Source organism: Pipistrellus hanaki (genome assembly GCF_964339955.1).
Source record: "Pipistrellus hanaki genome assembly, chromosome: 3".
Classification (NCBI taxonomy): Eukaryota; Metazoa; Chordata; class Mammalia; order Chiroptera; family Vespertilionidae; genus Pipistrellus; species Pipistrellus hanaki.
This window is the reverse complement of record NC_140505.1, coordinates 145,857,335-145,873,169: the sequence shown is the minus strand read 5'-3', so window position 1 is coordinate 145,873,169 and position 15,835 is coordinate 145,857,335. Positions and strand designations below refer to the sequence as shown.

Sequence of the window (15,835 nt, the reverse complement as noted above, 5' to 3'; positions counted from 1 at the left end):
TTCTCAGGCACTTTCTGTAGGAAGGAATCACCCTCCGAGCCACTCCACCCCACCCCCACTTCACTGGACAGCCCTACAGAGACAACTGTTATGTCATAACAAGGAGGATTGATAGCAAACTAACTAAATCTCTAAAAATGTACAGTGAGAGGAAGCAGCAGGCTGCGAGCAGGAAAGGATGTGAAGCGTCTGGTGCACATGCTATGGTGTATGTTGTGGTTGACCACAGAGGCTTGGCACTGGTTCTGACTCCCAGCTCTGCTTTTGAGAAAATGGATGACCTTGGGCAGATGACTCAATTTGCCAGGCTTCATTTTCGAATGTGCAAAATGGAGGCGGGGGAAGTACCAATTTCACAGGGCTCTTAAGAGGAATGGATAGGTAAGCAGGTAAAACGTGTAGCGTACTGCAGGCCTGGGTACTAAATCATTACTGAATGACAAGTTAAACTAGTGTTGCTAAGGAGTAAGTTAAATACTTTATTTACTGGAAATCTCCCTTAATTACTTAATCCCCCCCGCCCCCCCAAAGTACTAAAGTGGCTCAGAAAAACCATAATTAACATTTGTAGAGTTTATGGAGCATTTCCTTTGGTTTCCACAATTCACCCTTCAGTAGGCCAGTGCTGGGTTGTTGCCTTATTTTTGTTCCTGAGGGGTTAGGGAGAGGCCAAGAGCTGTGCAGGAGATGGCAAGAGAAAGAGAAGCTCAAAGGTCCAAACAGAGCTGAAGGGAGGACACCGGACCTGGGAAAAGCCTAGTGTCTGGAGTAGGTTCCTTGCATTCTTTCCCCAGCACAGACTCTGGTTCTGTCAGCTTCCGAACCTCCTGGGCCTTGTCCCTCCTCCTGTTCCCAGTCCTAGGGCTTGAAACTGGGGGCCATCATCCTCAGGCACGCCGCTAACACACACAGCAGTGGGAACTCGCGTCTTCCAGGTCCTTCTTAGAAATATTATGCATAAGGAGCTAGGCAGACAGAGACTGGCTTTTACTTCAAATGGAATTTGAATCTTTTTTTTCCCTCATTTTTTATTAAGGTATTATATGTGTACATACCTTACCAATCACCCCCCCCCCCAATACATGCCCTCCCTCCCCAGAGTTTTGCATCCATTGGTTATGCTTATATGCATGTATACAAGTCCTTCGGTTGATATCTTAAGAGACTGGCTTTTAAATCCAAAAACTTAAAAGAAAAAGAGCCCCAGTTTAGTTGCTAAGTTGGTTGGAGTGTCGTCCTGTGGACCCAATGTTGCGGGTTCAATTCCAAGTCGGGGCACATTCCTAGGTTGTGAGTTCAATTCCTGGTCCAGGTGTGTACAAGAGGCAACCAACTGGTCTCTCTCTCTCTCTCTCTCTCTCTCTCTCTCTCTCTCTCTCTCTCTCTTCCTGTCTCTTTCTATTTCTAAACATGTCATCAGATGAGGCTTAAAAAATAGTAATGAATTAAATAAAATAAAATATTTAAACAAATTATTTCCCCATAGAAACACGATTATACTTAGTATTCGGATACTACATTGCTAACAGTAGCAACAATAAAATATCCATTTTAAAAGCTCTTTTGTATAATCTCCTTAATAAGGATCATCTCTTCCGTTTAAGGGATGTTAACGAGGTGACTTGAGCTGCAGAGGTGGCCGGAACCCCGGCCTGCTGATTCAGCCTAACGTTCACTGGTTAAATGGCCTTTACGGCCATTCCTGGAGACAGGATTTTCAGAATCCAACCTGTGCATCAGCTGAAAGCAACTGAGTCATTATTAGCTCCCCATCACCCCTCCTTTTCCACCATGGGGACTCTTTATTTAACCGCTGATTAGAATCTACAGTAGTCAGCATACGTATAAAAATATCACTTTAGGGTAGTGACTTCGCTTTCCATTGACCCAAGGAATAGAAATAAGCTGTCAGAGTGATAAAAATGGCCCTCAGTTGACTTCATATCTGCTCTGCTTTCTCAGGGAAAACGGTTAAAGCTGGGCACAGAACATTGCTTTGTTTTGTTTTGTTCTTCCACAGAGAATAAAAAGGAAAACAGCATGCAAATATTTTTTTTCTAGATAAGACTATTTTTCCTCCCCTCAAAATATCAGCAGACATTTATAGCTAAGGTTAAAAGCTCAGGCTCTGGAGCCATATTTCCTCCTAAAGAAACAAAACAAAACCTTAAGGCCGAAACCGGTTTGGCTCCATGGAAAGAGCGTCGGCCTGCGGACTGAAGGGTCCCAGGTTCGATTCCAGTCAAGGGCATGCACCTTGGTTGCGGGCACATCCCCAGTAGGGGGTGTGCAAGAGGCAGCTGATCGATGATTCTCTCTCATTAATGTTTCTAACTCTCTATTCCTCTCCCTTCCTCTCTGTAAAAAATCAATAAAATAAAATAAATAAATACATAAAAACCTTAAGCCTACCTATTAATACTTAATCAGAAGATTCCCAGTCAGTGAAAGACCAGCTCTGCCTTCCACTAGCTGAACAACCTTGGGCTACTTACATAACCTCTCCTGGCCTCAGTTTACTCATCCATAAAATGAAGATCGTAATCGCTCCCACCTGATTAGTTGGTGAGAATAAAATAGGCCTGGTACAGAGAAAATGCTCAAGGAATGCTAATGACTGTGCATCAACCACTGAGCTGTGAGTGGTACAAGGATGGGTGAAACCCACTTTGGTGACCCAGGACTCGAGACTCGGGTAGAAAGGCAAATGAGCATTTAAAAATAGCACAAAACGGAACCACACGCTAAATAGAGGCATCTGTCAGAGGACCGAGAGATGTTTCTGTCTGGGAAAACAGGGAGGGCTTGCAGACAGAAATGCGCTTTAACGTGGGTCTTAAGGAATGAGCAGAAGCTCAGGCGAGGAGGGGGACAGGGAACATTCAGTGCTGATTTGCAGAGCAAACGTGAAGAGGTGAGAAAAAGCCCTCTGAGTGTACACAAGCTCTCTACTTCAGCCACGGGCTTTGGGGAGATGCAAGAAGGATCATAGCTCAGGTTAAAAAACAAAGTTGGTCCATGCAACCCACTGAAGTTATGCTAGCCCAGTGGTCGGCAAACTGCGGCTCGCACGCAACATGCAGTTCTTTGGCCCCTAGAGTGTTCTAACACCACTTCTTCAAACTAGACTCGCCCAGGCCGAAAACCGACTTCTGCGCATGGGCCACGAAGTTTCAATCGCACTGTACGTGCGTGCCCGCATGTGGTATTTTGTGGAAGAGCCACACTCAAGGGGCCAAAGAGCCGCATGTGGCTCTCGAGCCTTGGTTTGCCGACCACTGTGATAGCCCATCAAGTGAAAGTGAAGATAGGAAATTTGAAAACAGATACAAAATAGAAATACCACTTTAGAAAGTATTTCAAGCAAACTAAGACCCTTTCTTAAGGAAAGATTAAGAGTACCTTACAGAAAATAAAAAAGTTAACCATAAAATCTAAGAGGTGAAATGGTTCGCTGTGCTCCACTCCCCCCAAATACATCACACCATCCTCCTTCCTCAAGTGCATTTTCAAGAATTATGCCTTATTTTTTATTGTCAGGAAATGGTTGCACTGCTCTGTATCCAGGCTGTCATTCAATATCGTTTTGATGTTTTCGGAATAGTGGAAACAGCCACAGTCGTGAAAAATAAAACAAGACTCAATTCAAGCAGTTCAGAAGCAGAACCTGCTTCCACTTACTTACAGCCAGTGTTTCCAGCATAGATTGTACAGCGGCTCTCTGAATATGCAGAGCAAGAAAATGCTGCCACCATTCCCACAGAGGACCGATACTTACCTTAGGAACAGCACTCAAAGGTCACAAGAGAAATATCTTAGGAATTCAGCCACAGTTTGTTGGGAGGATAAATGGGCGCCTAGAGCATTTAGAAGTGATAAGAGGACCACACAGACAGGCCAACTCCTGGCCCTTCCCACTCGTTCCCCTCCCTATCCCTCCCCCACCCCTCCCTTCACCTCCTTAGAACTTTATTGCACTTACCTGGCTATGTCTGGAGCTCAGGAGACAAGTCCTGGCTAGCCAAATTTATGGAGCACTTAAAAATGTGGCAGGCCCTAGCCCATTTTGCTCAGTGGATAGAGCGTCGGCCTTCTGACTGAAGGGTCCCAGGTTCGATTCTGGCCAAGGGCACATTCCTGGGTTGCGGGCTTGATCCCCAGGGATCAATGATTCTCTCTCACCATTGATGTTTCTATATCTCTAGCCCTCTCCCTTCCTCTCTGAAATCAATAAAAAAATATATATATTTTTTTTTAAATGTGGCAGACCTCATGCTGATGATTTTAGGTCTGTTCATTGAACCCTCGCTTCTTGAGAAATCCCTAGCGTAGTTCCCATTTTGTGGAGGAGGGATCTGAAGTGCTGGACCCGCCCAGTGGCTCAGAGGCTGGTGACTAGTGGAGCCGGATAGAAGCCCCGGGGGCTGGCTGCAGGGCCCACCCCCTCAGCCGCTCCGCTTTACGGCCTTAGTTTGGAGTCATCTGCATACAAATGGTAATAGATAAGGGGACCACATATTTTGTTTGCATCTAAACTGGGAGGTAGGGTGGAGGGGTGTGGGGGCGGGCTTCTATTATGCTGCTAAAACTAGGCTAAACCAGATCGGTTTGGGGCTAACTGGGACGTGTGGCCACCTTATGGATGGGTGCGATGAAAGTGGATGGATTCACCGAGGGAAAGAATCTTCATGGAAAGAAGATAGAATTGATCACTGGGCCTTGAGAAAGACGAGCGTTTGGGGAATTGCTGGAGAAAGAGAACTCATGAAGGGTGCGAATCCCTGCGTGCGAATGCTAGGGATGCGACAAGGACCACGAAATGGCCATTGAAAGGAGCAACAAGGAAATCAGTGGTGACTTGCTGACAATCATCTCTTTGGATTGATGGAGTTGGAAGCCAAATTAAATTTTTTTTCTTAAAAAAAGAGAGAGAGAGAGAGAGAGAGAGAGAGTGAGTGGGAGGTGAGGACCCAGGAGGCAGCCAGTGCAAACAAGTCTTTTAAGTAAGAAGTGACCTTGACGGGGAGGCCAAAGATAGGACAGTCCTGGAGGTGGAGTCCAAGAAGTTTCCTTTCTTGAAGAAAGACACTGGAATGTGTCTCTTGCTGACGGCAGGAGCCAGGCTGAGGAGGCTGAAGAAGTGGAATGTGTAATTATTCCCTCTCCGGGGGGCATCCTGGAGCAGCTCCCGAGGAGGTCTGAGGACGGCCACCTGAGCCGAGGCTTCGCTCTGCGCCTGAGGAGGTACCCCTCTGCCTCTGCGGGGGGGAGGAAAGGGGGGCTGGCGGTTTGGGGAGGGAACAAAGCGGGGTGCTTGCTGTCTGTAGACTCTGCTTTCCTCTCTCGAGTCCCAGGCGGGAGCGGTGCTTGTTGGATGCACGGCAGGGCCTGTCCTTAGGCCCCTGGTAGACATTGCCGTGACCCCTTTTCATCTTCACTGTGTGCCAGTGAGGTTGGTGGTAACCCGCCTGTTCGATGCCAACGAAAACTGGCTCCGAGTGTTGGGCAGCCAACCAGAGAGCACACAGCTGTTCTGGGCCAGAGTGGAAGCCTGACTTGTGTGTTTCCTGGAAGCAAAGCCAGGGCATTGCTTACTCTTACGTTACCGAGTCAGAGGAAGGAAGTTAGCAAATGTAGTTTCATTAATGGTTTAGAGTCTAGTCAGTGGTCGGCAACCTCATTAGTCAGCAGAGCCAAATATCAACAGTACAACGACTGAAATTTCTTTTGAGAGCCAAGTTTTTTAATTTCTTACAACACCACTTCTTCAAAATAGACTCGCCCAGGCCGTGTTTTTTTTGTGTGTGTGGGAGAGCCACACTTTGGGGCCAAAGAGCCGCATGTGGCTCTCGAGCTGCGGTTTGCCGACCACGGGTTTAGACCATAATGTGGACGTTTGTCCTAAGCAGTACATGACCGCTATCTTGTTGTTTATGTGAATTGATTTGATTTTTTTTTCCATTTTAAGGAAGAAATCCTTCTGTTAGTTTTTTTAATGGGGCAATTTGATTAAATTCTCCATAGTTTTTATCTTTTGCTTTTGTAGGAGAAGTTACTTGCATACAGAGGTCTTACATAATACAAGGTTTTATGAACCCACTTCATTCATAAAGGATGCCTCCTGCATATATTTCTATAGTCCATAGAAAATTTTAAAAAAAAGATAGATTGATTTGAGTGAGAGAGAGAGAGAGAGCGCGACAGTGAGTTGTTTCACTTATTTATACATTCATTGTTGTTTCTTGTATGTGCCCTGGCAGGACCAAACATGCAACCTTGGTGTATCAGACGACACACTGAGCTACCCAGCCTAGGCGAAATTTCTGTATTAGATTATTACTGTGGGAACTATTGCCTTAAGGGTTTTTACACTCTTAAAGTGTGTAAAATTCTTCTGTTGATTTTTTTTTTTTTATTGCAAAAGAGTTAATAATTTAAAACTGTAGCCTGATAGGGGGATACAAATGGACTATGCCCATGATCCCTGCCTCTACAAGGAACACTTGTGGTTACATGGAGCCCAGTGTGAAGATCACTGCTGCAGTTTCAATTGTCCATTTATGTCATATATATCTGATGTTTTAAACATATTTTTATTGATTTCAGAGAGAAAGGGAAAAGGAGGGGTGGAAGCATCAATGATGAGAGAGAATCATTGATTGGCTGCCTCCTGCGTATTCCTCACCTGGGGATCGAGCCTGAAACCCGACAGGGAATAGAACTGTGACCTCCTGGTTCATAGGTTGAACCTCAACCACTGAGCCACACCGGCAAGGCTATATCTGAAATTTTAGATGTGCTTGAGGATCGACTGAACAGCCAAGATAGAAATATGGGGTAGGAATACGCTGGGGTAGGACTGGGTAACGTAGGGGTGATGTAGAGGAACCATGATAGTTGTTGGAGGTGTGGCTCAGATTTGCAGAATGACAACTGTGGCAACCACAGATAGAAACGGGTGTTCTCCAAGTTTTTACTGAATTAATGGGCTGAAGAACTGAAGCCTGTTTTAGAGATATTGGAATCTGACTTTCGAATGACTTTCTGAACGTGTTTCTGTTGCATTATTTAACATGGTATCTCAGTACTTTAATGTATTTTTAAAAATTTGCTCCTATTTTTTTCTTCTGAAAACTTTATATGTGGGTTACTGCATGGCTGTTAATCAAAGTACAAGGTGGGTATCAGTTACACACGTCATCCTCAGCGGTGTTCCGCAGGGTAAGTCTTATCTATGTCACACACACACAGGGAGGTGGCTACCTTCGTGGTCAAGTGTCACCCTTAATATGTCACTCTAAGAGTTCACCCTAAAATTACAAACTTATAAACTAGGAAATTATTACTATTACAATATGACATGCAATTTAATGTTTGACAAGTTTAAATTCCACTTAGGAAGCTGAGCAAGTGCCAAGCCATAGCTAAGTTGTAGAGTTAAGTTTATGAAAAAGAATTATTTTCTTATTTGTATCTTCTGTACAATTTAAGGGGATATTGGAGAATTCAGAGTATTGATTTGATCACCAAAAATGCAATTGGAAGGGAATGAACTATTTATATTCCCAGAATATTACTGAGATGTTTAGTCCTATGCAAGAAACCTAAACTAGTTACAAGTACTTCTTACAACTAACCAATTGAAACAACATCCTAATTGTTAGTGATTACCTCTGTGATTTAAGACTTTGCTGCAGGGTCTCTGAAGCTACTGCCCTATTAAATGTCACTCTTCCTGTAATAAAGATAAATAAGAAAAGAAAAAAATTAGCCTAATTTCTGCAACACATTGCTTAATGGAAAACAAATGCTATGTGTTTGGTTTGTAATAGTTATAAAGCAGTAGTCAGTAATTTATAAGCCATGGCTTATGAAGCTATTAAAAAATTAATTATCCCCAGGAATCTAAGCAAGATACTTGAAAATAATTTATTACAGTAGCAGCCACTATTAATACATTTTTCTGTTAGAGCCTTAGCCAAAAGCCAAATTTCACTTTGAAAACAGAAAAATGATGGCACTACTTATAATGATGATTTGAGGAATCACCATGAAACTCTTTAAAAACTGGTTTTCATTCAATATTGGAATCGCAGATTGCAATGATCATCCGTATATCTTCCCTCTCCCCTTTGACTTTTCCTACAGGCTTTGGTGCTTCGTTTGCATGCTTCAATTTTAGCTACTAGCCCCTTCTTTGACATTTTTACATGCCCATTTTCACATCACTCCTCTTGAGTGGAGAGACTGCATTTTTATACCTACTCCTTCCACCTCGCACAATATCTGGTTCTCAGTGATCCTTATTGAGTGAATGAATGCATGCATGAGGCAATCTATCTATAACATTGGTACCCAAACTAATTAGTGAGTTTAGCAAATTTGAAGCGAGAAGCCTGGGCTAAAAAAGGCCATTGATCTGTTTTCAAATCCCTTTTTTGTTTCAGTTTTATAAGTAGAGCATTGAAGATGGAAGTAACCTACTGTTTTTAAAATGAGAGAGAAGATTTAGGTCTCCAAATTATTCTCTACTTCATCCCTTCCCCTCAAAGAGTCCCCTCTCCTTTTTTTGATTGGTTTTGTTTTTAATGTTGGGCATCTTAGCTGAAAGGATTCTTCCCCATAACAGTAGTCCTGCGGGTGTCTGATTTGTTAGTCCTGTTCTAGTTGTGACACTCTTGATGAAGAATTTCATGAATTTCCTTTTAGTTTTGGCTTCTAACTGGAATGCCTCTTCCCAGTCATTTCCCCTCCCCTTCTTTTCCACTGTCCTATCTGATGTTCCAGTACATTCTTAGATGGACATTTCTGCCTGGTTTTTGGCTCTGAGCCCTTGGAGCGGCAGCTGGGTAGGTTAGATTCCTGCTCATGATAGAGGGCAGCCCAGGAGCCTGTAGAATTTTGCTTTGGTTATTCCAAAATCCAGATCTTTTCATTTTTGCATCTCTCTTGTTTGAGATTATGGTATTTTTAAAATACATGTATTTTTATTGACTTCAGAGAGGAAGGGGGAGAGAGATAGAAACATCAATGATGAGAGACAATCATTGATCGGCTGCCTCCTGAACACCCCACACTGGAGATCAAGCCCACAACCTGGGCATGTGCCCTGACCGGGATCGAACTGTGAGCTCCTGGTTCATAGGTCGATGCTCAACCACTGAGCCAATCTGGCCTTATTTACACTCCCTACCCTACTTCCACCCTCACTCCCCTCGCCCTTCCCCAACACACACACAGCTAAGTACACATGGACCACCTCTCCTGAGCTGGCAGAGTAAATGGTTGCCTGCCAATGCAGAGAGCCACATCAAAAGACCTTCTATTGCACCCCCCTGATATGACCCAAGCTTTAGCATTCAAACTGACTTGTAGGGAGTTCTGGTCTAAAGGAGATCTCCTACAGAGACAGATTTGGGAGTCCGTGGCTTTAAGTCTTAGCTCCTACTCATCACATCAATGTCCTTCCCTATAAAAGATGAATTCTAAGAATTATAAATAGGATAACATTTGTAAAGCACCTAACATCCATTAATTTTGTTTTATTCAAAATCTTTCACTTGCATCATCTCATTTGACCTTTAGAAAACCCTACTAGACATGCAGCAGGAAAACTATAATCCTCTTTTTACAGATGGTTAACCTGGTGTTTGAAACTTTCTCAGTAATCATAGTAACTCTTACCGATGCTTACTACTTGTCGGGCATTGTTCTAAACACTACGTTTAATCCTCACATCAAATCCATGAAGTGGGTACTAAAAACTGGGGAAATTAAGGCAGAAAAGGGCTAAATCATTTGCCCAAGGCTAGGTAGAGCCAGCAAATACAAGAGTTGGGATTGAAACCTAGAGAGCTTGGCTTCAAAAACAGTGCTCTTCACCCCGATGCGATTTCCCACTGCTTTTTAAAGTAGTGGGTTTGACTGACGTCTGTGAGTACAAGACCAACGCTCTTCACATCCTGAGAAAGGATCCATTAGACCATACAAGCCCAACGGCACAGAAGGAGACAGCGCTAGGTCATCAGATCCGCCGACCTTGGGAAGAGAGAACTCTAACGCTGGGGTTGATGGTCCATACCCTGGGGAGCCAGGCGCAGACTGTGACTAGAGTGCCAGCCCAGAGAGGGCACACAAAGCTGGGTGGCTTGGGAGCCAGGGAACAAAACGCTGGGAAGAGGTGTCCCCGCACTTTGCACTTTGGAGACTGGATACGGGTCTGAGGTAAACAATTGCTGTTAGCACAGACTCCTGAAAGTTCACGGCTCCCGTTCACAGCTCCCGTTCACCGTTCATTCTGTTTTCATGGCCCTTGCCCTCTCCTCTGTGTTACAGTTATCAATGAATTTGTCTCATCAGCTCGTGAAAGACAACAAGACCCAGTTTTGCTTGGTTTTATATCCCCCTCTGGTGCACTTAGTAGGAGCTTAATAAGTGTGAGTTGGATCAATGAATGATTGTAAACAAATGAACATGCCTAAGCCCCTAAGGGATTTGGAGTTTGCTTTACATTTTACTTTGTTGCACCACAATAAGCTAAATCCTATTTTTAAGTGTTTTTGTTTGTTAGCCAAAAAAACTCCACACATTTGCATGGCGATTCTTTGGAGGAAATTAAGCCAATATTTTCAACTTGTCGTCTTAGGGCAACTCTTAATGTTCTAACCATTTTCGTGGTTTTATTTTTGTGCTTGTACCCATTTAAAACCACAAATAGTGTAGCTTTTAAAAACCGAATGTGCCATTTAATCATAGCTACCCACCCACACCTCTTAAAATGTTTACTAATGCATGAAAGCCTACAAAAATCACCTACGGTGGGCTTTAACGGCGTGAGCTCTGTGTGAGTGGGTGACACGGTGCCATCTTCCTCGCCACCTGAGTTGTTAGCAGTATTGATCCGTGTCCCTACCTTTTGTTCATTAGTAGCTGTGGTTGTAAATGGCAACCTGAAATAACGTTCTGAAGATGAACTTCACAATTTTTAGCATTTTACTCAACGTGCTGGGGAGGGAAACTTTTCCTCTACCTCTTCAGTTTTCAGGGCCCCGTGATCCAGCTAACAAAAGACAGGTTAGCAGGAGAAAAGGCACACCATTTTTATTAATGTTAATGTGGGCTAGAGTTCATAGAAAAGAAATGAAGCTCAAAGAAGCAGCTAAATTCAGGGGTTTATATGCCATTTTAAAAAGGAAAAACGGCTTGGGCTTCAGGGGATGTGACTAGTGTGCGAAATGGCTCATCTGTCCACATTTCAAATCACGGACTCGGACACAGAAGCGTGGCGAAAATGAGACTTTTAATAACGCCCTCAAGAGCAGGAGCCCGTTTTACAGGATCGCGCGTAGGGCTAGGACTACAGCCTATTTATTGGGAGCCTCCTCCAGTTCCCCGTTGGCTGGGTGCTATTGATCACCTGTTTGCTAATAGGTCGCCTAGGTCTTGCTGTCTCCCATTGGGTTATTTAGAAGAAAAAAAAATGGGCTGGGGCCTTCTCTAGTCTCCTCTAGGACATGTGCTAGCTAAGTCTGCAGCTCTCATCCTCTCTCTCCACCCCCACATCCTGTTTGCTCTGGGAAATTCAGCAGCAGCCACCTGGCCTCATACTGTTTCTTTTCTATGAAGATAAATCAGAGGCATGTGTCTTACACAGGAAATAGATGGGGAAACTGGCGGAAAATCTGGGCTTTACCTGCAAACTCATCTTGGTGTTGACAACACCCTGCCTTCTTTCTTCACTCTTCTCTCTGGTTGGGGTAGGGAGGGGCACTTTCCTCAAAGGGGAATACACTCCTTTTAGGCAGATCAGGGGAGTGCAGAATCATCCTTCTGACATAGTGTCATGCTCAGGGGTGGCATATTCAATCTTCAAATGGAAAGGGAGGGATATTGCAGCGGAAACATTCTTTCCAATGTGATCTCCTTCGTACAAGACCTATTGGCACATGTAACTCTTATTTTCTGTTGCATTCCATTGAATTCTTTTTAAGTTACTAAAAGTAATATAAAGTATGTTTTCAGAAAGGGCAAGGCAAGGCCTCTATAATCCTGTTATTTAAAATGTTTTGCATATTTCCTTTCAATGTTATCTATGTGTATCTGCTCCCTACAGTCTCAGCGATGCGGGGCACACGTGGTCTGTAAATTCCTCAACCTATCACAAGCCTTCTCCGTGCTCTTGCTTACGCACACTCATTATTTAGCCGCTGCAAGGTTTGCCTATCCATTCTCCAGTTGTCAGACATCTGGGCTGCCTTCCCAGGGGCAGTTTGCTCCTCCCTCCGGCAGGGGGGAGGGCGGGGCGAGTTGGCCCCTCCTGACTAGGTGGGACCTGGGCCTCTAAACAGCCACAGGCAGTTCAGAGGTCAAGTCCCAACCCTCAGCCAGGCAGAGCAGGGCTTCTGGCTCCAGGCTCCCTTCTTGCTCTCTCTCTCTCTCTCTCTCCCCACTCCCAGCCTTAAGGTGGTGGAGTTCCACCCTGCGGGTTTCCCAGGCCAAGACTTCATTCCTGGCCCACACCGAGGGCCTGCCGAAGGTGGGTTCCTCCCAGCTGCTCTCTCCTTCTGTCCTAGTTCTCTGCAGACCCACTGCGTGCCAAGAAAGGAGCTGGGCCCCTGGACCTGGGCGCCATGGCCCAGCTGCTGTCCTCCGAAGTGCAGCAGCTGCTCCACAACAAGTTCGTGGTCATCCTGGGAGACTCCATCCAGAGGTCCGTGTACAAGGACCTGGTGCTCCTGCTGCAGGAGGATCGCCTGCTCACTTTCGACCAGCTCAAGGTCAAGGGGGAGCCGAGCTTCGAACAGGACAAGCTGGTGGAAGGGGGCACGAAGGACATCATGAGCAACAGCACCGGCTACCGCGAGGTCCGCGAGTTCTGCACGGGCCACCACCTGGTGCGCTTCTACTTCCTCACGCGCGTGTACAGCGAGTACGTGCGGGCCGTGCTGGAAGAGCTGCAGGCCCACAAGCACACCCCGGACCTGGTCATCATGAACTCCTGCCTCTGGGACATCTCCAGGTACGGGCCCGACTGGTGCAGCAGCTACTGGGAGAACCTGGAGAGCCTGTTCCGGCACCTGAGCCAGGCGCTGCCGGAGTCGTGCCTCCTGGTGTGGAACACGGCCATGCCCCTGGGCAAGAAGGTCAAGGGGGGCTTCCTCCCGAAAGAGCAGCCGTCCATTTCCAAAACCCGGATTAGAAAGGTGATCGAAGCCAACTACTACAGCTACGTCCTGGCGAAGGAGTACAACTTGGATGTGCTGGACTTGCACTTCCACTTCCGCCACGCGGAGGAGCACCGGCACAGCGACGGGGTGCACTGGAACCGGCACGCGCACCGGCGCCTCTCCCAGCTGCTGCTGGCCCACGTGGCCGACGCGTGGGGCGTGGAGCTGCCCCACCGCCAGCCAGCGAGCCAGTGGACCAAGTGTGACCCTGTGAGGGCTGCCAGACCTGGCCAGAGACTTGAGAGGCAGTCCCAGAGCAGCAGAGGCGTAAGGGCCGCACCCCCGCCCTCCTCTTTGTTGCCTCCTCCCAGACACAGCCCCCTGCTGCCACTCCCAGCTCCCCGCCCATCCTTATCCCCACTCCTGCCCTCACCGCCTCTTCCCCTTCCCTGTCACCCGGCCATGAGCCCCCAGGTCTTGCTCTATCCCCAAGATCCCTATTTTTACTCAGACCAACCTTCCCCTTCCGATCAGTTCTTCTTCAGCAATTTCCATCCTACCCAGACAGGATTTGACTTGGAAAATGACTTGGTGTTTGATCCCCAGCCCCCAAGGGCCCTCTTCCCCACACCCTATTATCAGCAGCAGGCCCCTGTGGTTCATAGGGGTTTCCCCCGGAATCTACCTCCTGGCCCTTATCTGCCCTGGAGACAGTTGCCTAAATCTTACAGGAGACAAGCCCGAGGCTACCCGGAGCCACGGCCTCATTAGACTGACTCGTGCCTTTTTCCTCCTCATGGACACGGACTTGACAATCTGACTGTTGCCTACACTGACTGATCTTGTTAACAGAAGCTGTTGATCCACATTGGACTTCTTTTGGTTCTGTGCTGTTACCAGTTGTTAGCTATGGCCCCTTCCTCCACGCTCTGGGGGTGACCAAGTATTATTTCTGCCTCCCCACCCCCTGTTCTCTTTGTCTTTTTGTAAACAGAGAATTGAAATTAAAAAGTTGTTTCACAAAAGTAGTTGTGGGTTTTGTGTGTGTCGATATTTAACGGTGCCTCTTCCTTCCATTAAACAATTAGCTTTGTAAGAGCAAAGAGGATACCTGCTGAATGAATGGTCACGGCATCTTGAGAAACTACTCAAAGTGAACTTGCCTAAATTATCCTGATTGTTTCATGAAATGGATTGGGTATAAACAAACGATAGCTTTTTGTGATCCTATTTTCTAGAGATTCTTATAGAATCATTGTATGTTAGTACTGGGAAACTGAAGACATAAAGTGTAGCTACCATTTACAAACAAGGAAACTTGAGGCCAGAAAGGTGAGTTACTTGTTCTAGATCACATAGAAAAGCACTCCTCTACTGGCCTTTTCTAGTTTATACTGGTATCCAGTTTATATTAACGTTCAAACTACAGGACTGGTATATATCAAACTGAGAAAACCCCCTATGTAGCCTATATAATAAAAGCCTAGTTGGTGTCCCACAACATCATCACAAGATGGTCATCAGAGGTGGCCAGCAGTTGTGGGCCATCCGGCCTGTAGGGGAGGGCAGCTGGGGGTGACCAGGCCTGCAGTTGGGTGCAACCAGGCTGGCAGGGGAGGGCAGTTAGGGGTGACCAGGTTAGCAGGGGAGGGCAGTTGGAGACAATTGGGCCAGCAGGGGAGGGCAGTTGGATGTGACCAGGCTGGCAGGGGAAGGCAGTTGGAGGAAAGATCAGGCTAGCAGGGGAGCAGTTAAGGGGTGATTAGGTTGGCAGGCAGAAGCAGTTAGGGGTAATCAGGCAGGCAGGAAGGCGAGCAGTTAGGACCCAGCAGTCTCGGGTTGTGAGAGTGATACCTGACTGTTTAGGCCTGATTCCACCGCGTGGGTGGGCTTCTGTGGGGTCCCCTCTATTATGTGATCCAGGGTTGCTGCATCCTAATATTGTCTCTGGCAGGACTTGGGACAGTCCTCTGCGTATCTAAGGTCCCTGTCCCTATACTAAACCCCCTCGAGTCTGAGATCTGGATGTAGAAAGTGCCTGTTGTCGTCATCCTGCCCTGGGTGGGATGATTCTGTTCTAGGGCCCAGGGTCTCTCCCTCCTCCTCATTCATGTTCCTCACCTTGAGCCCTGACAGGTCCTGGGATCCTCCCTCTGTCGACCCAAGGCCAGACTCCTCAGATCAAGGCCTCACTTCCCTGAGTCCTCTGCAGGAAGTCAGTGTACGTCACATTCAGTACCGAGCCCAGCAATTCCAAAGCCTGATGGCAGGGGCTGAGATGGATCCCGCAGGGTCATTAGCCCTGCCTGTGATCCATACTTTGGCAGGGCCTGGGCCTCCTGTCCTCTATGAACCTGAGGTGGGTTTGGGGAGAGGTTCAGTTTTCAACATAAAAACAAGAAGCCCAACTTTGGGAATTTAAATTCCTGCCTCATTCATCTATCACCGTTAAACCCAAAATCTAGGTACTATACCTACTATGATCACCTCCAAGATTTTAAACAAAGCTAAGATAACCAGTTGAGCAACTCTATTCATTAAAGACAGCCTAAAGGCAATGATTTCAACCTTGAAAACAGAAAGCTGGAGAGAGCCACGTGGACAGTGGAAAAGGGGGTGAGATGGAAAATTTCTGTGGTAGTAGCTAAGAAGTGAATGGTTTTCAAGGT

General features: G+C 46.3%; 1 protein-coding gene across 5 annotated transcripts in view; it reads left to right on the top strand.

Annotated features, from left to right (window-relative positions):
* The window catches only part of PCED1B (PC-esterase domain containing 1B), a 129,469-nt gene extending 115,286 nt beyond the window's left edge, over nucleotides 1-14,183 (top strand). For 3 of the 5 annotated variants that reach the window (XM_084876665.1, XM_084876664.1, XM_084876667.1), the window contains one exon: nucleotides 12,573-14,183. In XM_084876665.1, coding sequence (XP_084732791.1) covers nucleotides 12,573-13,937 — 1,365 coding nt within the window. In that variant the 3' untranslated portion in view covers nucleotides 13,938-14,183. Of the gene's footprint in view, nucleotides 1-1,508; nucleotides 5,245-5,314; nucleotides 9,930-9,971 lie in introns of those variants that run through there. The other 2 variants (XM_084876668.1, XM_084876666.1) reach the window with 2 other exon arrangements.
* Nucleotides 14,184-15,835: the final 1,652 nt, after the last annotated feature.